The 24,409-nt window shown below is 36.3% G+C and overlaps 1 protein-coding gene across 1 annotated transcript; it reads left to right on the top strand.

The window, feature by feature from the left end:
- Nucleotides 1-6,428: 6,428 nt before the first annotated feature.
- LOC146141611 (kelch-like protein 26) lies at nt 6,429-19,846 on the top strand. Its single transcript, XM_083389664.1, has 10 exons — nt 6,429-6,537; nt 7,136-7,347; nt 8,092-8,170; nt 9,062-10,179; nt 11,168-11,380; nt 14,866-15,318; nt 16,227-16,381; nt 16,788-16,960; nt 18,111-18,288; nt 18,944-19,846. The coding sequence occupies exons 1-10, from the start codon at nt 6,435-6,437 to the stop codon at nt 19,080-19,082; spliced, it is 2,823 nt and encodes a 940-aa protein (XP_083245790.1). The 5' UTR covers nt 6,429-6,434; the 3' UTR covers nt 19,083-19,846.
- The last annotated feature ends 4,563 nt before the right edge of the window (nt 19,847-24,409 follow it).

The raw sequence follows: 24,409 nt of genomic DNA, 5'->3' as shown, positions 1-24,409 counted from the left end.
CATGCCTTGATAAAAATTTACCGAGTAAAAGTTGGCAAAAGAATATCATAGGCGTTTATCCATTTTAAGAGAATGATCATATATTTGTATTTTTTTTAAACATGCTAGCTAGTCAAAATTTAATAACATGGCTCTACGCATTAATAAGTAAATTCAATTTATCAAATATATTTTTCGATCATTCCCCAAATAACTCGCCGTATTTCAACTTAATATCCCGGTAATATACGAAGAGGCAAGGCCAGCATGTAATAAAGTTTCACCCATCGTAGAAAGCAGGGAAGCATTGCTAAAAGCTTCATTTATATGACGTTCGTTAACTATTTCGCCAGATTTTACCATAAGTCAAAAAAAGCCTGAAATTTTTCTTGAAGGTAAAGCATTTAGGCGTCAAGTGGCAGTTTGTCATTGTCTCTAGGAATATTAACTTGGTTTAGGGTTGAGGTTAGCATTTGGGTTTGCAAGTACTAGATTTAATTTCCAAGTTTTGCATATTCAATGATTTTGTCGGAAATCGATTTAAATCACTAAGGTTGCCCTTATTTGCGGGGTGTTGCGGGGCCCGAAAGGCCCCAGTGGGTATTTAGGTTTCAGCTTTTTACTCTCATGGGCGCTTAGCCGCTTACGACATCCGAGATTCCATCCGAACTCGGAGTCGAAACCCTAACCGGCGCGCCACAGGGTCGTTCTAGTTTAAGACGTAAAATGGAATATTAATTAAAGTTGGAATGTTTTCTTGCTACTATCACTGCCATACAGTAGAGCACAGTGCGTTCACATAAATTTAGGTTTGGACGGGTTGGATTCCAGTGTTGTAATCACTTGTGCACTTAAGCACTGCTTTCAAATGACTTGATTTGACTTGACTTTAATTCTTTTGGGCAAAATGAGCTGACTTGACTTAAATCTTTTGGACAAATTACAGGTTAAAATAAAGTGTTTCCATTATACATTTCGTCGTAAAATTAGGTTGTATATAGCCAAAAAACTATTTGTATGTTTTGGTTAAGGTTGTCAAGGAGGCAACAGACACATTTGTTTTTACTAAAGCTTATGTTTTAAAGAAAAAAATTCGAATTATGTCAGGAAAAATTACGACATTTTTTAAATGTATTAATGCTGTCAAATGTACGGTGACATATATAAACTTAACAGACACATTACTTACCATCCTTGCGCATGTTGGCCATTACTCGATTAAAAACAATACTGTTCGAAAAATAACAACGCAGCTTTATTTTCGATGAAATCAGATGACAGAAGTATGAACCGATTACGTCACTTCAATTCTGGCCCGGTGACAATATAAAATCGTTCGAAAAGAATTGACTTGCTCTAATTATGACTTGGACTGGGACTTGACTTGTTATTTATTCAAAAAGACTTGACTTGGACTTAAGTTATTTTACATATGACTTGACTGGGACTTAATTCATTCAATATATAACCAGTAGATAACCTTATTTTCTTTCTTCTCATAGGTCACTGGAAACTGTGGTCTACAATTTTAAGGGTATCGAAGATCATTGGAAACAATACAAGGAAAACAACACACAACTTTCATTTCGTTTTTGTTCAGGCAAAATTTTTTATCAAGCAAAAAATACAAACAAAATATAATACAAATAACGCTTTCAAAAATGTTTAAGCAACGTTTGCCTAAAAAAAGGAAAAATACTTTCAATTTTGTATTTTTTCTCGTTAAAAATCAGTTATCGGACATCTCTCAAATTTTGCATATTACTTTAAAAAAATGATTAAAATATTGACAACTTTAGAACAAAGAAGTGCTTTGGTAGCCTAAATTATCACCAGTTATTTACCTAAAATGTAATGAAATTTGTTTAAAAATTTGACACACAACAGGGTTTCTTAACTCATTGGGTAGCGGTTTGACTCAGTTGGGTCGCCTACTGCAGTAAATGGTATGATTTATAGGGTTTGGTTCGGCAAAATTGGGAATAACTACACAAAAACATGCCTCATACCAATTAAATTCCAACATATTTCTGCCAATGTCTATGTTTGCTTACAAATAGTTTATAGATAATTGCAGTGTTGTAAACAAGTCATTTAAAGATGACTTAAGTCCAAGTCATCGGTTGCCCAAGTCAAGTCTAAATTAGAGCAAGTCAAGTTTCATAAAATAGAACTTTAAAACTATTAAAATCGTGCGAATATGAGCAATAACGCAGGTAAACATAACATAAATTGTTTTGTGTGCACAAATTTGGATAAATTCCCTAATTTTATACTCTTTAGTATTAGGGAAACGCTGAACGCAAAAACCCACCAACAAATAGTGGGCGGACTACTTATGTGCAGACTTGGACAAATAGATTTATTTTAGCTTTTCAAAATTAGGTTAGAATTATAATTAGAGCATTTTAGTTTTTCGAAATTAGATTGAAATTAGATTGTTTTGAGTTTTTTTTCAAATTAGATTAGAATTACCGAATTCCTAAAAACAAATTTCAACTAGAAATTGAACTAGAATCACATACAACCAATTTAATTTAATTCTTATAAGAATATGAATGGTAAATATGTAATTTTTAAGCCTTTTTAATGCTTTTTGGACTGTAAAAATAACATGCAAGTCGTTCCAACCAAAGAGTTTTAATTGAAATTCTGTGTTTCAACTGAGTGACTAAAAATGCCGTTGGACAAAGTAGCAGTTTTGGAAAAATCCGAATTAGATTAGAACTAGAATTAGAGCAAACAAGCAATTCATAAATTAGATTAGAATTAGAATTAGCCGAATTTTGCTCCAATTCAATGATTTAAAAAACTAGAATTCTCTAGTTGTCCAAGTCTGCTTGTGGTCTCAGTTGATATTGCTCGTTGAGTATATGTTCACATATCTCAGTATACACGAGTAACACGGTGATTCAAGCCGTTAGATAAAGCTGTATCAAGTAGAATAGCAAACAGTAGACTCCTTGAGAAGTGCCGCTTGATTGGGTGTTGGTCACACGTCAGTGGACCCGATCACGTGTAATGTGACGTCATACTAAGTAGTGGAGTAATACTTGATAAGGCTACAATGGACATTAATATATTATTCTTATTTTTGTCAAAAGTGTGTGCAATGGATAGTTAAATCAATTACAAGGATTGCGTTTAAATTTCAGCTTTTTAGCGACAGAACCTAAAGGAGTCATTATATTTAAAAAAAATCCCAGGTGGAAAATATGTTTGGAGAATTGCGCAAAAAGCGTTTCACCCATTCAATTTAATTTTTTTTTTAATTTAACATCGGAAAAAAGCTGATTGTAAGTGAGTCACATGACGGCCACACAGCAGCCTCAAGCATCGACACATTTTGTAATTTAGGCGGAGATGTAAAAGCAGTGCAGTGTTAAGAAATATAATTATTGAAACGTAATGAGTGTAGAGTAAGTAATTTGTACAACTACCTATATATATTTTGAACTCAAGGTTATTTTTGCCTAGCAGGCCTAACTGTTTATTTTTTGACGATTTTATATTTCTACTCAACAACCAAAGATTATTTTTCTAAGTTTAACTCACCAAAATACAAAAAGTGTATAAAGCTTAGGGAAGGGGTACCCCTTGGGGGTCCGTGAACTAGTTTCAGGGGGGCCATGAAGGCCTAATTAAAGAACTAGTGTATACTTACGAAGTAATTAATTTTTCAAATAAAACACTTTAATTAAAAATGAAACGGCTTTGCACTGAATGTATAGTTATAGACTCCATTTAACTTTTACATTTTTCGGACCGAAATAAACAGAGTTATGAAGTCTATTTGTATTGTGACGTCATATTATGACGTCATTTTGGAGCATTTCTTGCCAACCGGGGTCCATGCAAAGCAAAAAAAAAATTTAGGGGTCCACGGTAAAAGAAGTTTAACAACCCCTGGCTTAGGGATTGCTTATACTGGACACTTTATTCCGATAGCGATACCCGATATTTTAGATAAAAGAATCGCGACCGATCCGTTAGGAAATGACGTCATTATTATGCTCAAACAAGTAAACTAAATTAAAACGTTCTAAGATATTTTTTTCATGTGAATAGGCCGAAAATGTTATTTAATCTTATGAAGTTTAATAATTATCAATTTATCATTAGTTGTTAGCCTAATGAAGAGATTGCTTTGATCAAACAAGCCAAATTGATTTAATATATAAAGGATATTCTCTTCTGTAGGCGGGGTAATTCATAGTTTATTATCTTTAAAAAAAAATTGGTAACTGAGACCCGAACAGTTCCATATACACTCTCCGAAATAGATCTGTATACTTACGGCTTTTTTAAAACAATGTTTCTGTACTTCTATACTTACAGCCACGTATTTCCGATAATATCGCATCGAAGCCAATACCTGATGCCAATTGGTATTATCGGTACTCGTCCGATACTAGGGTGGCATTGTTAGCGATTCGATACTAGATGATATTGGTATTTTGGCAATTTTTAGTGAAAGGTTAATTTATAATAAAACAGTTGATCAACAACTAAGACCAGTTTTGCCTAATGACCTCTGTTAATAATTACTGGAATGTTTTGCTTATTTGACCAGAGTAATGACGTCATTTGGTGTCCAATCGTGAGAACTGTACCAGTTGACCTACTTTAGATAACTTTAACACACTCTGGAAAAATGCAAATACACAAGAGGTGTTAATTTTAACATATTCTGTTAAACAGCCAAGGAATATCCTCAAAGAACACTTAATTATTTGAAATATGTTCGAGAACCTGAACAAATGTTTGCAAATACTGAAAATAAACAACAATTGTGTTTATTGGTGGGAATTTTTAAGTTAATTAATAACAATGCATTCTAAACAAATTTTGTAGTAAGCTTGTCCAGCAGCTATAAAGAAGAAACGTGTACTTTTCAAATAGCCCCCGTTTGGGAATTAAATTTAAACGCATTAAAAGTAACACAGCTTTCTCCATACCGTATATTGCCCTAATGGCCGCCATTTAATTGTGTTGTAAAGAGGGATATACATATACACAGCGAAAAAAAGGGCTTCATCATCATTATTATTATCGTTAGAGAATTTTCACGTGTCTTGCTGGAAATACGCCCCCAGGCGTACGAAGCCGTCGACTCCTGTGACGACACAATTAAATGCTGCTGAACCGGTTGTCCACGCAATAGTTGTTGGCGATTGTTGTGTAACGATAATGAATTTTCGCTTGGCTTGTAGGATTTTAAACGTTGATTTATTAGGTTTTAAAATACCTATTAGTAAACATGTACAGTGTAAAAGTATGAAGCTAATTTAAAGACAGTAATGTAGTTTGTGTCCACAGTTTATTAGCAGGGAGTCGTTTGGAGACAACAGATCAAAATAAATCACAGACAGATACGAATTTAAATTGGGTAAAAAAGATATCGTTTTTCAGAAGAAAGATATACCTGTTTTAACCCATTTTTATAGAGCACTTGGTTTTACCAAAGTAAAAGTGAGATTAGTCTTTTATGCCTTACTTTCTATTGAAGAGTTTGCTCATACGATTGTATCTAAGCCAAAACGACTTTGGGTGTATTAGGAGTTCGCCATAGTTTGTTTTACAGGAGCTATGCACTAAACTGTGTGGTGACCTACTATAATTGAGTAAATGCATTTTTTCGCTATTTGCGCGAATCTGAATTCTGCGTCTCTAGTGTATCTTACCCATACTTTGACAACTAGATTTATTGGACGTTTAAAAATTAGATTAGAATTAGAAATCGCTGAAATATTGAAATCAAGAATATAAACTAGAATTTAAGCTAGAATTAAATTTAATTATTTCCATTCTGTTTAGATTAAACTGCACTTTATTCTCTTAAGAATATGAATCGAAAATATTCGTGTGCCAATTTTATACGTTTTGTACATCGTCATTTTTTTTCAGATCACAAAAAAAACAACTCCTTCCGACCAAAGAGTAGTAGTTCAAATTCTAAATGATTAAAAATGCCGTTGGACATATATTGGATTTTTCTGTAAAATCCGAATTAGCTTCAAACTAGAGCATTCAAGCAATTCACAAATTAAATTAAAATTAGCCGCATTTGGCTCTAATTCATTTTGGTCTGAAGTCAAGTTATTTCATAAGAAAACAGTTACTTAAGTGCACTTAAGTTAAGTCTTTGACTTAAGTCGTCAGAAAAATTTGTATTTGATTAACATTTCGAAATTCGTTAAATAATAAGAAAATAACATTCGTGATTAACAAAAAAAAAAAAAGATTCCGTTAAATAAAGGTGATTTATCATTTAAAAAATTTGTTTTAAAAAAATAGATGCAGGAAAAAGAAAACGCTAAACTCATTTAGATGACATAATTTGTTGTACAGCAGAAGTTTTAACTGAAGAAAGTCACTTTGGCTTATAAACCAAGTTAACGCGAACCGCCTTTTTACATTGGTTTATCATTTTCTTGCCTTTAGGATTGCTAGATATGTCGATAAACGTTTTGAAGGGCTTCAAAAAGATTTCAAAAAGCAACCGGAGTAAGCCTGAGGGATCGGCGACCGAAACCAAAAAGAAACTAAACTTTAAAGGTAGGTTACAAACTTGTTTTGCTAAAATTGTTTATCGGCGATTTAGAAGTGTAAATGTCCAGTACTTAGCATTTTATTCCAATGCCAGATATTTTGGAGAAAAAGTACGCAATCATCGTGGTATGCAGAATTATTTAGTACTACATCTTCGTATTAAAAGCAATCAAATATTTTTCCATCGTTTTATTATTTTTTTGTATAATTTTATGTCTCAAAAACTCAGTATTAATTTCCCTAAAAGATACACAGACATATGTGTAAAACAACTGTGATCTAGCCTGTAATGTGAAGTTGCTTGTACTAATACAAATTAGCAAGCATTGGCGTATAGTCGTTTTTCGACTTCCCTCTGAGCCTGCGTAGCTCATTTGTTAGAGCGACGGTCCCGATATGGCCATAGGTCATGAGTTCGAACCTCACTACAGGCTAGTTGTTTTTCTAGCCTGCCTTTTTCGCATCATTGATCGACAGATTAGGATAGTCTGCGATGGATTTCGGTGTACTAATTTCAATAAAGATATTTCGAACGAATTATTTTATATCGAAAAATATCTTTTAAAAACAGTCTTATTTTTAAAAATTATATTCATTCTCGAAGGTTTGCGAAAACTGATTCCGGGAATGGGCAATCTTACGTCACAATCGCGCCCCCAGCATTACATCGAGAACCAAGACGAACACGCCGCCTACCTGCTCAGCAATTTCAATCAGTTACGTCACGATGGACTGCTTTGTGACGTCACTTTCGACAATGAAGAGTGTCTGCCCGCCCACAAAATCGTGGTGTCGTATAATCAGCAGCTTTTGGAGGTAAGGAGAATTAGTTCAGAAAATTAATTTTAATTAAGTTCAGAGCAGTGTTGTAATGACTTAAGTCAATGACTTGAATTAAGTACACATGTTTTCAAATGACTTGACTTGACTTTATTCTTTCGGACAAATGACTTGACTTGGTTTCAAATTAAATGTTTTCATTAAGATTTTATAGTGATGCAGATGTCGGAATTGTTGTTTTACATAATTTTTTTTCTTCGCAAATTCAATCGTCAAAATATTACTAAAATAGTACGGTCAGTATCATTGCATAACCAGAAAAAAAAAATTTAAACATGAAACTTGATATCGGGGCACATTCAGAGGTGGAAGTAGGATTTTTTTACTGAAACGCATGACAGTTTTCAGAGATTTCGTCACAAAGTCACGCCGAACCGGTTCGTTTAAAATAAGTATTCTTAGGAATCCTGAGGTTATCGTTTGATGTAGAGCAGATATGCAACTGAAATCTTAGTTTAAGTACATTAAAGGATATGGCGGAATGGTTTGGTGTGAATGCCTGGTAACATAAAAATTCAAAAGCAAATATTTTACTGAAGGCCGTTCCAAAACGTTCCGGTTTATTTTCACCATTGGGCATAAGTCTTGAGTTAAATTTTTTTTTAAAACCTGAAACACAAACTTTGTCATACAAACTCTCGCCAAGTCGAAGTTTACCTTTTGCCTAATTGAAAGATTGATATATATTCGAATGTTAACTTTATCGTGTTTTTCTTTCAGTTATCGAAGAACTTGGGCGAAACTGTTGCTCTAAAAATGGAGGGAGAAGTAAACCCCGCTTGTGAAGTCACTGAACAAGGTTTGTGTAGAACATTCACTTTTTAAATAAAAGTTACTAATAAGTCGGTATTTTCTGAAAGGCATCTTTCGGAATAAGTCGTATTCCACTTTTTATATCAGTCATATTTTTCAGGAAAATACCGCAAGGCGCATTTTTTGTTGTTGCAGAGGATTTTTTACTTAGAAATGGGGGAAGTTTAAGGGATGACGTCATTACGTCAAAACGTGACGTTATTTCTGTTAAAAGACGGAAAACACTCGTTTGCAGCTTGTAAAAATACCTTTGTATAGTTTAAGTTGCCCAAACTTTAATTTTTGAGTGTGTTATAAGGCACGGCGCCTTAAAGGCTAAACCGATTCTATATATAAAAAAAATGACTAAGATATAAAGAAAACTAAATTTGCATATACGTAGTTAATTGGCAACAAAATGCAGTTTGAAAATGACTAGGACTCCCAGAATTGTTAGTTAGTACCTAATTAGATGGAGCAGTCTCTTAACACTTCTTAGCGGTCATTAACGTCAAACCTTAAAAAAACTTTCTGGTATCTTATGAGTCTGGCATACCTTTTAGGAAATGGAGTCAATGCGCTTGTTTATAATGTTTGATAGTTCATGCAACAGTCGGTAACATTACGTAGAAAAAATAAAAATGAAATTGTTTTTTCCTCTGAAAAGTTTGAATGTTACGTGTTTGCACTGTTTGCCTTTTTTTTGCCAAATATATTTCTCTTAAGATCCTATTAAAGACTGAAAGGATAACGACCGACATGTCCAACGAACGTTAAACATTCACGGGTACCAAAATTTACTGCGCGTTCTTTGATCAATAATAGTTTATCAATCTTAAAAAAGTACAGAATTTAACGCCAGCAACAACAGTAATTCTTATAATCTGCTTGTTTTCAGCTGAGCCTGCCGAAAATGGCGTCGAAGACCTCGAAAACGGTTTAGTTTCCCATCTTAAAGTGGACGAAGTCACAATTGAAGAGAAAACCAAAGAAACAGCGTCAGAGGAAAGCGCTCAAGACACAGAACCGTCAAAAACCGAGTCAGAAAACACCGATTCCGCTTCACCCGATATCGCACAATCTTCTGACGCCGAAAATACCGACAAAGTGACCCAGCAGGAGGAGAAAGCGGAGCCGAAAGATGAGTCAGCAGAAAAGGAAGAGAAAGAAACTGCCGAAGAATTAAAAAATAAGGAAGAAAAAGCAAAGGAAGATGAAATTTCGCCTCCATTAGAGTCGGAATTACAAGTTAACGGTGACGAAAAAAATGGCGAAAAATCTCATGAAAGTGACGAAAAAAAGAGTTTAACCGACGAAGCTGGCATGACCTCTAGTAACCCTGAGCCAACAGCAGCAGCGGTGACCCTTAATAACCCCATCGCTTTGCTGATCAACTTCCTCTACACTTCTCAAATGGACATCACGCAGGACAACGTGCGCGACCTGCGCAACGTCGCGTCACAATGCAACATGTGTGACGTCACAAGCGTGTGCGACGAGTTCGAGAAGGTTCTGAGCGCCGAAATCGATTGTTTGCAAACAGAGGAGGAAAAACGGGCCGCGGCTGCGCAGTTCCGCTACAGGTATGCAGACCCGTCTATGCCGGTCAAGGTGCTGCAACATTTTATGACGTCACGCGTCGCTAAGCAACACACCGACGTGACGGTGGTGTCGGGCAGCGGGAAAATCCGCGTCGATGCCCACGCGTGCATTCTGGCCGCGAGTAGCGAGTTTTTCCGGCCGCTGATTTTCACGCCCGATAAAGAATCTTCCAACTCGGAACTCAAGGTTCCCGAGATCGACGAGGGAATCTTGGAGCCGCTTTTGGGCTACTTCTACAGCGGCAGGGTGGGTGTGACGTCACAATCGGTCTCGGACCTGATGCGCGCCAGCGACCGCATGCAAGTGACGTCACTGGTCGAGGGGGGAGCCGAGTTCCTGGAATCGATAATGAATGTGGCGAACTGCATACAGCATCGCAGCATCGCGATCGATTACAAGCACGACAGACTAAAGGTGAAAAAAAAATAATAATAATATAAAAATAAATAGAAAAGGTTGGTTGAAAATTGATTGTCTTTCGACTAATTTTGATTTTGTGCGAAACAAAAAATTGTGATTTATTAAGCTATGGTAAATATTTCGTTGTTTGGGGCTACATAGCGTTTGTTTTCTACAAGGCCAAACTATTCCAGCTGTATTTAACTTTCTACAACTATATTAAGTTAACTCAATTCGTTAGGCTTTTTTTGGACAGAGCAATTATTTGTCCATTTTTACGTGGTTTAATGCTGCTTTTAAAGCCATGTTGAATTACCTTTTCGTTTTAAAATTACGTTCAACTTGCGACAAGGCTTGACCACTGTTTATATTACCCTCTACCTGCAATACACAGTCGAATTTACTTAGCAATATCCCTTCTCCTTTAAAGAACCTGCATTTTTTTTAATTCCCCCGCAGAACGACAGAAAAAAAATAACTGTTAACTTGCAGGACTAACGTCTAAAAACGAGATTGGTACTTTTTGCGTATATTTATGGGCTTTTAAAATCCAGTTTTTGATTTGAAGTATAAATATATCTAGGTATTGAAGGAATTCTTAGTTCTTAAACATATTGGTAAAATAATATTTAAAACTACCACAATTTCTCACCACAGCTAAAGAAGAAAATTGTCTATTTCTAGGCATTTTCTGTTGTTTGAACTGCAGTATACAAATATAAAATTCTTGTCAATGACTAGAATTTAAAAATAATTGAAGAATTAAGAAGGTTATTATGCAAAAAATTAATACTAATATTTCTAGATTACCTAGTAAACCTGTGTATTACTATATATACTCCTTATAAGTGTTGTTTTTAATGGCTGGCCTTGGTAGTCTCAGTTTGAAATTCACGAAAATATTGATTAATAAATGAAAGGTCGTCCTCCACGACTTAGGCAAAAACATCGCATTTCATTTTAACCTGAAGACTTGAGACCAATATTATCGACGATTTTGCAGAAAGTCTGCCACAAGTTTATCGGTGCGAACTTCCACGCGGTCGTGAAGACTCCAGGGTTCATGACCTTATCAGTGGGCGGCCTGGTGGACATTTTGACCTCGGATAACCTTGACCTGGAGTACCCTCTTTCCGTGGGTGAACTATCGGTGTTCAACGCCGTAAAGAAATGGATTGTACACGACGAAAACAACAGAAAGCAACATCTGGAAGAGGTGAATTATTTATTTCGACTCAAAGCAGGGTTAAACCCCTACTTGAAATCCTTCTACAAACCCCATGAGCGGGGTAAAGCATTAAATGCCCCACTAACTCATTGTTTATCCCATTCGATGGGTTGAACCCCTATTTTAACCCTTCTGCAATTCCTACGAACCAAACAAAACGAGTCCGACTCCCAGTGTTGTAATGACTTAAGTCAACACTTAAGTAGCTGTTTTCAAATGACTTGGCTTTTCCTAAGTCGTTTGGGGAAATTATTGACTTAAGTCAAGAAAACTTTGAGTCCGGACAACACGAGTCCGACTCCCAGTGTTGTAAACGAGTCATTTTGAAATGACTTAACTTCAAGTCAAGTTTTTTCGTAAAAATAACATGTCCCAATTATATTTTGCCCAAGTCAAGCTCAAGTCAAGTCAAAATTAACGCAAGTCAAGCTCAAATCATGTCATAAATAACGTAAGTCAAGTTCAAGTCATTGGCGTAAAAAATAAAACATTAGGCCTATTGGAGTTGCATTAATTTTAACACGATATTGTTGTTTTAATACATACATATTCGAGTGTTGTTTTAATACATACATATTTCGACATATACATCTCAATACAATGCACGCGTTACCATACATTGCACTAGCATGTATTCAAGTCTGTCAAGTAGTGAAAGCTGTTCTTCTCCTTCCACGGCCGCCAGCTCAGCTCGTAGACGCGCTGTTGCAGAGATTATTAACTTGATCGCGACTTGCGCTTTCTGCTTGATCTTCGGGCTACGGTTTTCAGGTGCTTAGCCCACAAGCACCGCGCGGACACTACTTTGCAGACTTGTATACATGCTAGTGCAATGTATGGTGACGCGTGCATTGTATTGTGATGTATATGTACGCGCACTCGAATATGTATGTATTAAAACAACAATATCGTGTTAAAACATTAGGGGTTTCATATAAATCGTCCACCCACAATACATGGTTGATTTTTTTTAACCATATGCTATTTCGCCTTTTACAATAGTTTGCAGTCTCATCAGTTTTGAATTTTGTACTGCGCATGCACCCGGGTATCACACGCAGTCTTACTAGAGTCCCGAGTCCGACTCCAGCGTAATAGACCGACTGCGTCGAGTCTTAAGTCCGGCTCCGACGCTACAGCCTGTGTTCCGCCAATTTACGTAAACAAAATAGTGTAGATATACAGCAATCCACTGATATGGGTGTCGTATAACTCAACCACCCACTACGTGATCGGAAAATATTTACCATATGCTATTTCACCTTTACTATACTTACAGTTGGTGGCCTTATAAGTTACGAAATCTGTGGTAGTCTACTGCGCATGCGCACGTAGGACTAGGACCTCGAAGAGTCTTGAGTAGTCTTACTTGAGTCTCGATTCCCAATACAGGCTGTATAGAGTCGGAGCTGGCAGACTTGGACTACTAGATGTATTTTAGCTTTTCAAAATTAGATTAGATTAAGGGGTTCTTAAACTTTTTTTACCGCGGACCCCTAAAATTTTATTGGGGTCTTGCGTGGACCACGGTAGGGAAAAAAATAAAAAATGACTTTACAATACAAATAAACTTCATAAATCTGCTGATTTCGGTCCAAAAATGTGAAAGTGAAATGGAGTCTAAATACATACAGTGCAAATCCGTTTTATTATTAATTAAAATGTTTTCTCTAAAAAAATGGTAACTTTTTAAATTTACACTAACATTTCAATTAGGCCTTCATGGACCCCCTAAAACTAGTTCACGGACCCCCAAGGGGTCCATGGACCCCGGTTTAAGAACCCCTAGATTAGAACTAAAATTAGATCATTTCAGTTTTTCCAAATTAGATTAGATTTAAAATTAGATCATTTTTAGTTTTCTCAAATTAGATTAGAATTAGAATTAACGACTTTTATAAAAAACGAATTTCAACTAGAATTACATTTATTATTCACAATCATTTTAATGTAAATCGCAAATAATTCTAATAAGAATGTGAATGCTAAATATTCCTGTTCTGATGTTATTCTAAATAATTCAAATTATTTTTTAAAATAGTTCAAAATTCTTTTTTTCGACTGAGATACTAAAAATACCGTTGGACAAAGTAGATTTTTTTGATAAAATCTGAATTAGATTAGAACTAGATTTAGCGCACACAAGCAATTCTTAAATTAGATTAGAATTAGAATTATACGTATTTTCCTATAATTCTTTGAACTAGAAAACTAGAATTATCTAGTTGTCCAGGTCTGGGAGCTGGACTCGGGACTTTATACATTTGGCCGGAATCGAATTCGACTTTATTTTAAACCGACATCGCAGCCTTTCGTATTTGTAGGATTTTTTCAGATGCCGTACGACTATAGGTTTTAGTTGCGTAGACAACCTTATAATGTCGCTAGTCAGCTTGTTTATTGTTGGTCATTTTGCCCTGAGGCAAAGATTTAAGCGCACTAAGCGGATTTGGTTTCTAACTTGGAGCATGTTAGAACGTTTTCCCAATATTAACACCAAAACAACTTCACTGGGGTGTAGCGCTCTGAAGTATAGATTATAAACGCAGAATCAATTGATATTGAGATCTGCAACAACAAAAAATAACGGATTAGAACGCCAGCGACGCTAAAAAGTCTGTATTAGTGCATTATTGCTGTTCAGAAGTTCGTCAAATTAGTCTGTTACTTTGCGGGTTTGAAGATGACTTCCAATTAAAAACTTGCTTCTGAAACAAAATTAAACTAAAACCATAGCGCTATAAATCGACTGGGCTTTGAACCTGAAACACCATCATTTAGAAATAGTTATAAAAAGAAAGTTGGTTGAATGAGAAAATCTATAAATCTTTCAACCAACTGTCTCGTGTGGTGCTTTAATTCAACTCACTCAAAACTAGTTGTGGTGTTCGGCCTACTCCAGTGGTATTTTGCGACTAGAACGTCAAGGAAACTTAATCAAGATGATGTCGACCCATTCGACATTTTTGGCTTTGCAATTTATTATCAAGCTACATTACAGACCCGTGCATAGAGTACCCATGGATTTCAGTATTTTGGCAAATGACCTGACTTGAACAAAAATCCTTTTAAAAATGGACTAAATTGGACAAAAGGTATTGTAAATTACTTGACTTGAACTTAAGTCAGTTTCTAAATGACTTTTTGTGGACTTAAGTAATTTTCCAAATGACATAACTCATTTCAAATTGTGGTTTGCAAATTAAACAAAGATAATTAGGGTCGAAATTTAAAATGTTTGAAAAGTCCTCTTGACAATACAAAATCTTCTCAAGCTAGTACACCGAAAAGCCGTCGCAGAATCACCGAATCTGTCGATCAATGATGCAAGCAAGGTGGACTAGAAAATTAACTAGCCTGCAGTGAGGTTCGAACTCACGACCTCGGCCATACCGGGACCGCCGCCTACCAAATGACCTATACACAGGCTCAGAGGAAAGCGAGTATTTCAACCTTTTACCTTTTGTCCACAGGTCATGTCCGCAGTCCGCTTTCCGCTCATCGGCGAGCGCCAACTAGCGGACAACGTCACCACCGATTTAATGGTGATGTCGAACGAAGCGCTCTGCAAGAAGATAACCGACGTAATGACCAGCAAGGCGCTCCACGTCTCCCCCGTCCCGGTCGAAATGAGGGGTACCCAGTGCGTGGCGACCCTGGGGGGCAGCCGGCCCGTCGATGACGTCACTAGCCACGAGCTGGGCTACACTGCGGTCAGCTACGACAACCACTTCAGCATTTATGATCCGGAAACTGGAAAGACCCACGCTGCTGAGATTAGCGAGACGAGGTCGCTTCATTGCGTTGCAGCCTTGGAGCAGTTTCTTTTTGTAGTTGGCGGATTCGATTCCTTCTCTTGTATCGTGAACGACGTGCACTGTTTCGACCTCACTACGGGCACCTGGCACTCGCCGCCGCATTTGAAGGTAAACAACGCGCTTGTGGCGTCACAAGGCACTTTGTTGTTTGGTCATAAGCAAAATGTTGACCTTAAATGACTACTTTGGCCTTAAATCTGCGTTTAAACGTAAAAATCGTGCTTGTAAATTGCACAGTTATTTTTTGTTTGGTTGTAAGTAGAGCGATTATTTTTGAAGTAAAATAGAAAATTTTAATTGCAGAAAATTAACAAAGCATATACCGTAGATTGCCCTAATTACGATTTTTACAGTTAAAATGTCATTTAATGCAATTTAAAACTTTTTTTGGAGAAATTTTTAACTAAATAACAATTTTCAAAATGGTGACGATAAAAAAAGGTTGAAAAACACTGCAATTGACTTAAAGTTTATGTATACACACAGGTTTATGTATCACCTTGTATCAGCCATTCGAAAGTCGCGCTGACTAACTATAACGGCTCCTTTTTATTGATCAGTGTTTCGCAACATATTTTGCCTTGCGGCCCCTACAGAAATTATAAATTGTTCGCAGCTTTATTTTTGCTTAATGGTTAACTGTACATTCTAATAAACGAGATTAAAACAGCACATTAACTGTGCAACAAGGTTGAAAAAAATTATTTTTAATTTTTGGCACTTTTATTGCACACACAAAATTATAAAAGAAGCTTACTATGTAAGCAAAAATCGGAATCCGAAAGAATTTGAAATATCTCTTGGCACCCTTGAGCGTTAAAAATGGCACCCTAGAGCGCCGCGACACCTCGGTTGAGAGCCAGTGTTATAGATAGCTAACAAATTCTAATGGGGAAACTGACTTTGGTAGGAATGTTGGCGACTGGCGTTCCAGTGTTTTAGGGCAATGAGTAATAACATAGCTTAAAATAAATTCGCTTTTAAACAACATATTAACAACCTCCTTTTTGTTTCAGATTAAACGTGCCTGCTTCTCACTACATGTTGTGTCGGGCTACTTGTACGCAGTAGGCGGACTTACGCCTAACGGATACACGGCGACTGTGGAAAGGCTGGACAGAAAGAACAAAACCTGGGAGTTGGTGGCACCCTTACCACAGACTAGATACAGGTAACTGGGACCAGACTTAAGACAACTTAATAATTCAAGTTTTCCAATTCAATCAATTAGAGCAAAATTCGTCTAATTCCAAATTATTTTGTGAATTGCTGGTGCGCTCTACTTCTAGTTCTAATCTATTTCGTTTTTTACCAAAAACGCTACTTTGTCCAACGGCATTTTTATACCCTCGGTCGAAACAAAATTTTTTAATTAAAACTTCTTGGTTGGAACGATTTGTATGTAATTTTTACAGTCTAAAATGCTTAAAAATTAGCTCAAAGTTTAAAGCAACAGTATCAAAAACCGGATGGATTACCTTTAATGCCATAGTATTACGACCAACGACCTAATAAAGACAAGTATGGCAGTGGATTAGCCTTGCAATTCGACCATAACGCTTAATGTACAACTATAGGCACGCCGGTTGTGTGGTTGACGACAACATCATGATCAGCGGAGGTTATTCCAAGAACGACTCTTGCTTCAAGTACAACCCGGAGAAAAACGAATGGAGTAAGATGCCGCCCCTCAATATAGGAAGGGACTCTCACGCCATGTTGACAGTCAACAACAAGGCATATGTGCTTGGTAAGATCGGTGTTGATTTGACGACTTGGGATTTGATGATTAGGATGTCCTTGCCAACATTAACAATCAAACATTAAAAATTTGAATATAAAAAAAAAACTTTATTTGCATTTTGCTTTTTAAGCTGCGCACCTATTTTAACTTTTTTATTTGAGCAACAACAACTACAAAGACATTTTTAGCATATTTAAGATAAATACGAAGTTTCAAAATTCTAAACTTTTATCATTAAACAATTGTAACACGAAGAAATGTAAAATAAAAACGATTTTATTTAGTCTCTTCTCAACGACCCTAAGATCCAATTTTTCTCAGGTTTAGGAGTGTGGTATAAAAGTGACTTGACTTAAGTACACTTAAGTCACCATTTTTAAATGAATGGACTTAAGCGTTTCGATAAAATGACTTGATTTGACTTAACTTAAGTCAAAGTTTTGCAAAAATTCACAGTCCAAGTCATCGGTTGCCCGAGTCAAGTTCCAGTGAATTCTTTATGAGAGCAAGTCAATTCCGATTTATGCCATTGACATAAGAGTAAACTGTTAAACTATTAAAATTGGCAAACTCGTCCGATTATATGAGCAACAACTAAAAAATAACACAAACGCAATAAACAGCAATAAGAGTGTTGTTTAATGTACAAAACTTAAGGTAAGTTTTAATAAAAAACACTTAATTTAATCCCAAGTTATTTTTAACAAAATGACATAAGTCCAAGTCAAGTCATTTATCTAAAAGACTTAAGTCAAGGTAAGTCATTTGAAAACAGAGATTTCAGTTTAAGTCGAATAAAAAGCACTTAATTTACCTCCAAGTTAATTGACAAGATGACTTAAGTCTAAGACGAGTCATCTTTCCGAATAAATTAAGTGAAGTCAAGCCATTTCGGTCAAAAGACTTAAGTCAAGTCATTTTATTTTAATGACTTAAGTCAAGTCCAGTCATTGTGGTTAAATGACTTAAGTCAAGTAATTGCGGTTAAATGACTTAAGTCAAGTCAGGTCATTTCGTTCAAAAGACTTGAGTAAAGTCAAGTCATTTTGGTCAAAAGATGTAAATCAAGTGAAAAAGTGCACTGAAGTCAAGTCAATGACTTAAATCTTTACAACAATGACATTCATTTATACAATTTTCCAATATCATTGTCCAGGTGGAGACGGAATTGCCTTTACAGTAGAAATGTTCGACAAGGGTTGCTGGTCTGCTGTAGTCCCGGTCAACTTCATTAACTCTCCAACCCTCTATCTCTCCGGTGCTTCGGTGATCGGCGATCGGATCTACCTACTCGGAGGCTGGCAGGGCGAGAACAACTGCGTCCCCTTCGCGCGGTACGTTATGACTTCATGAATAGCGTGATGTAGGATATTTGTTTGTCATTTTCCAAGATTCTAGCTTTAACAGCTGGTTTCTGCTTGTAGATCACTGCTCTGCTCACGAGTATGTTAAATAGGCCCCTAGTAAATCTCAAAGTTTAAAAACCGAGGTGAAATGCAGGTTGTTCAAAAGATATAATCTCCGCTACTTTTTTTTAAACAAATTGAGATTTAAACTTATTTTCGTGCGTATTGAACTTCGTTCGATTAAACGTATTTTTTTTGGAAGTTCGTTCTTTTCGTCATCTTTGCGAGTTCAATAATTATAATTTTTATCCCATTTGATATAAATAAAGCCTTTTTTTTTCGATTTATTAAAATAAAAATGTTGATTTAATTGTCCAAATCTGATTGTAAAGCGATGTGGCTGTTATATAACAGAAAACGTAGATTAAAGTTTCGCAACAAGGTGTAGAAATTTTGCAGTTTAATACCAACTTAATCACATGAAAGCCATTTATGTCAAGCAACGTCATTTTACTTAAGTACACTTAAGCCAAATAAATTCATTTGACTTAAGCACACTTAATTTAAGTAGGTCATTGAAACATTCCTTGATGCTTTCAGATGCAATTTTGTATTTCAATGCCAACTTCTTGTTTTTCAACAGGTGCTATAACACCACCACTGGTTTGTGGGATCAGAACCACGTGATGCCCTATCCACGTGGTTCAAGTTCTTCTTGTACAATCACCATCCCGAAAAGTTACTGGAAGACCAAGTTTCCAAACAGCAAACCTATGATTTAATCTGAGGGTTTCCATAAAACCATGACTCTTAGTACAACCCTACAAAACATTGTCCAACTTACTTTTAATATGCATTCACATATTATCCTAATTTAACAAACCCTGGACATTTTATGGTCAGTTTATGATATTATTATAATAGATAAGCCTGTTGATTTATTATTGATATGCCTGTTCATTTGTCAATTGCTCTTTCAGGAACCCTTCAAGTTTTAACAGTGATACACAGAATATTTGGTTGGTCTGCATTTGGTAAATACATGATGATTGTTCGCGGTGGATTTTAATAAGATTCTTTTTAGGAAACTTTTTTCTAAAAGCATAACGTATTCCATCTTAAACAGTTCGGATGCTTTAATTCTATTCTTTTAATTATTTTGAGAGTTTTTTTTTGTTTAAAGTGAAATCATTGCCTTTTTTGATTTGCCATAAATTGTTATGAACTTTACGCCTTAAACTGAAGTATTCGGTCTGAATTTCGATCCCTTCTGATATCCAACTGAATAGCTTAATAAAAAAGTAACTGATTACAAATTTTTTCTTCCTATGTTTTAGTGCCCACTGTTCAAAAAGATAAAACCTTCTGTAGTGTATGTATTAGATTACATCTTTATAAAAGAGCCGTATATTTTTATCTTGACCAAATTTGATTTCGTCTATAATGACACACTTTTACAGTCATTTGCGATTTTCAGTGGTGCTTGTGGCCTACAGATAATAATAGACACCTTCTAACGTGCATTTGTGCAAATAAAAGTGTAAAATAAAACTGAAGAATCATCATTTGTGTCATTTTATCATACATTTCATAACCGGCGTGTGGTAGCATAGAAACCCAATGTTTAGTTTTTCAATGCACACATATATTATGTGAATTTTACTATTTACACTCAACACATCGTGTAACTGTAGTAGATCGAGTGGAGTGTAGGCCAGTGGTCGGCAAAGTTTTTTGTCGCGGCCCGAAGTACTCTTTTCTAAGCTATTGAAGGCCCACTAGGAAAACGGTGGCGGATTAAGGATATTTGTTTTTATGGTGAAGTATTACACGGCCCCTTAATGGCAAACCACCGCACGCGATAATGTAAAACATACTATATAACGAAGAATATACGCGCAAAACGCGCAAATTTTTGCGTTTACATTATATTTAAAGTTGGCAAGAAAAAATATAGTTCGATAGGTAGGCTACTCAGGACCACATTTGGCACGTGGGTCTGAACCACGCTGAGACAATATAAAAATCCTGAAACAACATGTATTTTTAAAACAAAGCAGTGAATGTACGACTATCAAGCGGCCCACACCTACTTGTTTACACCATGCTTATCAAAAGTAAGTCGCAGCCGATTAAAAATGGCTCTGCGGCCCACATTTGGGCCGCGGCCCGCAGTTTGCCGACCACTGGTGTAGACTATTAATGTTTATTTTAGATGCGTAACTAAAAGGTGCAAGATGTTCATAAGATGCAGCATGAAGCTTTGCAATTTTTGCGGATTCCTTCAAATATGTTTTTTTGTATTATGGTTGTCACAAAAAGATGTGACCCACTAGCAATAGCCTACTTCCATCCAGTCTGTATATTAATGACCTAATTCAGCGTGGTCCAACTGCAGGCCAAAGTTGGCCCACGAGTTCAGCTTTTTTGGCCCGCAAACTGATAGTCAACTTTGGTTCAATCTGGCAATATCACTTCAATTTTTGTTTTTTTAATTTTTTGTTGTTGAAATAATTTCATAACTACCGTAACCAGTGGTCAACAACCTGTGGGTCGCGACCCCAAATGAGGTCGCCATAACTCATCATGTTTCTACTGTTTTGGTACGATTTTTGTATTTTCTTTACAATGACGTCACACAATAAACGTGAATGAGTGGATAGCAAAGATAAGGTTTTGTTTCTTCTATACCGAACATAGATGTTTTTAGCTTGAGGAGCTGCTACTGTAAGTTACAAAGATTTCAGTAAATAATTATTTAGTTTTTGATTTCGATGCAATTAAAACCCGACTGTTCAATTTTGTGAGTAAACTACGGTACTTGTTTCCATTTTAAGCACATGGTTGTGTTTAACGAAATTCAGCGCAATGTACATATTAAAAACGAAACATCGTAAATCGCATAGAAGTAAAGCATGACGGTTATCTCATGCAAAGTGAAGTCGCGTTTTCAAAATCTGGTGGATTGATACCATGCAAGTGCAACCATCGTACTGAATGCAATTTAGTGTTAAACTTAATTGAAATTTTTGGTTTCGTTCGTGTGCCTAATTCAAATTCATAATTTACTTCCTAAAATAAATCATTTTGGTGCACGTACGTAGCAACGGTTTCCAAAATGGGGTTGCAATGTAAATTCTGATTGTATTTGATTTAAATTGGGGTCGCCAATAAAAAAGGTTGGAGACCAATGCCATAGACAATGTATAATTTGCCAGCAATAAGCCTAAGAATCGCAATTTAAAAACATTGACCTGCAAGATAAAATAAACCTTGTTTTTGGCCCGCGATGAAAAGAAATTGGACCACCCTGACCTAATTCAACAACTTGACTAAAGTGTACTTTATAAGGCACTGTTTTCAAATGACTTGACTTAATTAAGTCTTTCGAACAAATAACTTGGATTAAAAGTTTATTTTTTTTTATACTCTTTTTTATACTATAGGACTTGCCTTGCTATATTAGGCCTACCATATGTCCTCTTTTAGGACGATTTGTCCTCTTTTCTCAAAAAAAACTGAATGGTCCTCCGAGGACGCTCAAAACGTCCAAACGTTCTCTTTTTTTGCATTTCGAGTTACTTACTTGGGTAAACTTTTAACAAGACTTTTAGGCAAGACGTTGTATTTATTTCCAAAAATATACTGTAGCCATGAAACATGCTGAATTGCTGGTTAGAAACACTGGTCTATAGCATACAGGTGTTTTTTAGCAGATGCTTTTATTTTTCTTTATTATTCTTTAAATATAGACAACCATAAAGCAAAAAAGCTATAAATTATAATGCCGAAGAGGAAAACTCTGTCACTGATGAGCTACGCCTAAAGCATCCTTGTTTCAGAAAGAGACGTATTAGTTTCGAAGCTGAATGCATTACTTGTGGATATGGTACGATTTTCTCAAACGCAACAATTCTACTTTCGTTTTACTTGCAGGCAAGAAAACGTCCTCTTTTTGGGTGTTGAAAATATGGTAGCCGTATTTTAAACGCTAAAGGTTTCCAAGTTGTTTTGAAATGCTTAAGTAATATGCTACACGTGGGGTTTGAGTTGGTCAGTTGATTTATATAGCTTGTGGGATCGTTCTAACCGACGCTTTCCTTTGAACTCCGATAGCTTAGGTTGCGTGTCTAACTCGCGAGCCAACCACTATAGACGAGGTGGTTAAAAAAACAACGACCTGATTGTAAACAGCGTACTAAGCAAACTTAAACCGGATACTACTCACAAAACTCTTATTTGGTTGATTTATATAGCTTATGGAAGCATTCTAATTAACAATTTCCTTTAGACTTCGATAGCTTAGGTTGCGTGTCTAACTTGCAGTTCAGCAGTACCATGTGAGTCGTTAAGGTTCTTTGTCCATTCAGATACGATAGTCTAGCGCAGTGGTTCTCAACTGTTTATGCTTCCTGGCCCCCTTTGAAAGTTTCTTAACCCTCGTGGCCCCCTGCTTATAAAAATACCAGCATTGTATTTAAATGTTTTTACTTCAGTGGGTTAGAACACAAAAGTGAGAAAACATTATAGATTTGCAATAGAATAAAACGTCGTAAAAAAACAACGACGCCATACCACGTAACAGTAAAAGCAGTTTTGCTGGACCTTTTTAAGGAAGTCAATTATCGCCTAAAATAATACCGAAATACAGTAGGTAAGAAAAATTCCGAAATACAGTAGGTAATTAGCAAACAATTGGGACCTGGTAACCAAAAATGGCTTAAAATATCAGAAAAAAGTAAAAACAACAAATGTCACATATATATGGTTTCTTTTAAGAGCGCTACCACACGCTTAACTAAAATAAATTAAAAAGCCAAACTAATTTATTTAATTGCATTTTTAATTTGAATAAAATACATTTTCAACAAAAAAATAAAACTTTGAAACAGACTAAGTTAGCAAAATTTACGAGGTTTATTGCAGTTTCAGCACTTGGTTGATTTGCCAGAGTTAGAAAAAGCTTTTGTAAATGTATAGAACCAGACTGAACTCCCGGCATACACTGTGAAGTCGAGTTTTACTTATTGTTATGAACATTCTTTACTGTTTAGAATACTCGCGGTTTAAGTAGCCTACCAACTATAACAGGTGGATGACACAACTAATAGCATGTCGATTGTTGAGGTTTGTCGCATGTATCAGTACTGTTCTTTTAGTGTGCTTTTACATGCTGATTTTAGAACATGGGTACCAACATGGTAACTATACTATACAGGAAACTATACAGGAATGGGATAACTCAAACACTCCGTACTTATCTGACATTCATCGAAAGCGCGATGCGAAGATACATTTTCGCACTTACGGCAATGAGAAGTACGCTGGATCAAAACAACGCATTACGAAGGAAGCAAATCAAACCAACTGGTTCGCCAGCGTTCTAGCACTTGGCCCAGCGGATTTGCCGATTTGGTTTACGCAACGGTACGGCAAAATACTAAAGCAATCCCGTGGCGCCGGATACTGGATCTGGAAGTTTTGGTTAATCGAGTCGGCATTAGACGAAATGCAGACTGGAGACTTTCTACTTTATTTGGACGCCGGGTGTAAATTAAACGCGGCCGGCGAGCCACGATTTCGTGAGTACCTCGCCATGCTGTCCACGTCACCGTTTGATATCCTGACATTCACTATGAACAATTTGGAACACACATACACGACCGAACGCGTCTTTCGAGCGTTTGGAGTTGAAGCCGCAAATGAGATCATTCGGGAAAGCGGCCAATACGTCGCCACTGTCCTGCTGCTTCGAAAAGGCGACCATCTGCGTTGTTGGTTGTCGATAATCTGGAAAGTTCTAGAAGCAGACCCATGGATCATTACGGACAAGTACAACGACGAGGCCCGTCGCCTTGATCCCGAATTTATAGACGCTCGCCACGATCAGAGCATTTCAAGCGTTTCTCGCAAATTAGCCAGAAGTTTAGTGCTCGGAGACGAAACCTACCCACCAGGACAAGAAAAATACCCCTTCTGGGCTTCAAGATTGCGCAACTAATTGTTGCACCTGCACGTAACGTATTATAACGATTTTTAACCATTGGGCATTGCATTTTTGACTAAGAAAGGTATTAAAATATAGTGTCTGAATTGAATTGCTAGCTTT

Source organism: Ascidiella aspersa, chromosome 5 (genome assembly GCF_963924565.1).
Source record: "Ascidiella aspersa chromosome 5, kaAscAspe10.2, whole genome shotgun sequence".
Classification (NCBI taxonomy): Eukaryota; Metazoa; Chordata; class Ascidiacea; order Phlebobranchia; family Ascidiidae; genus Ascidiella; species Ascidiella aspersa.
This window is presented reverse-complemented; position numbering and strand designations above follow the sequence as displayed.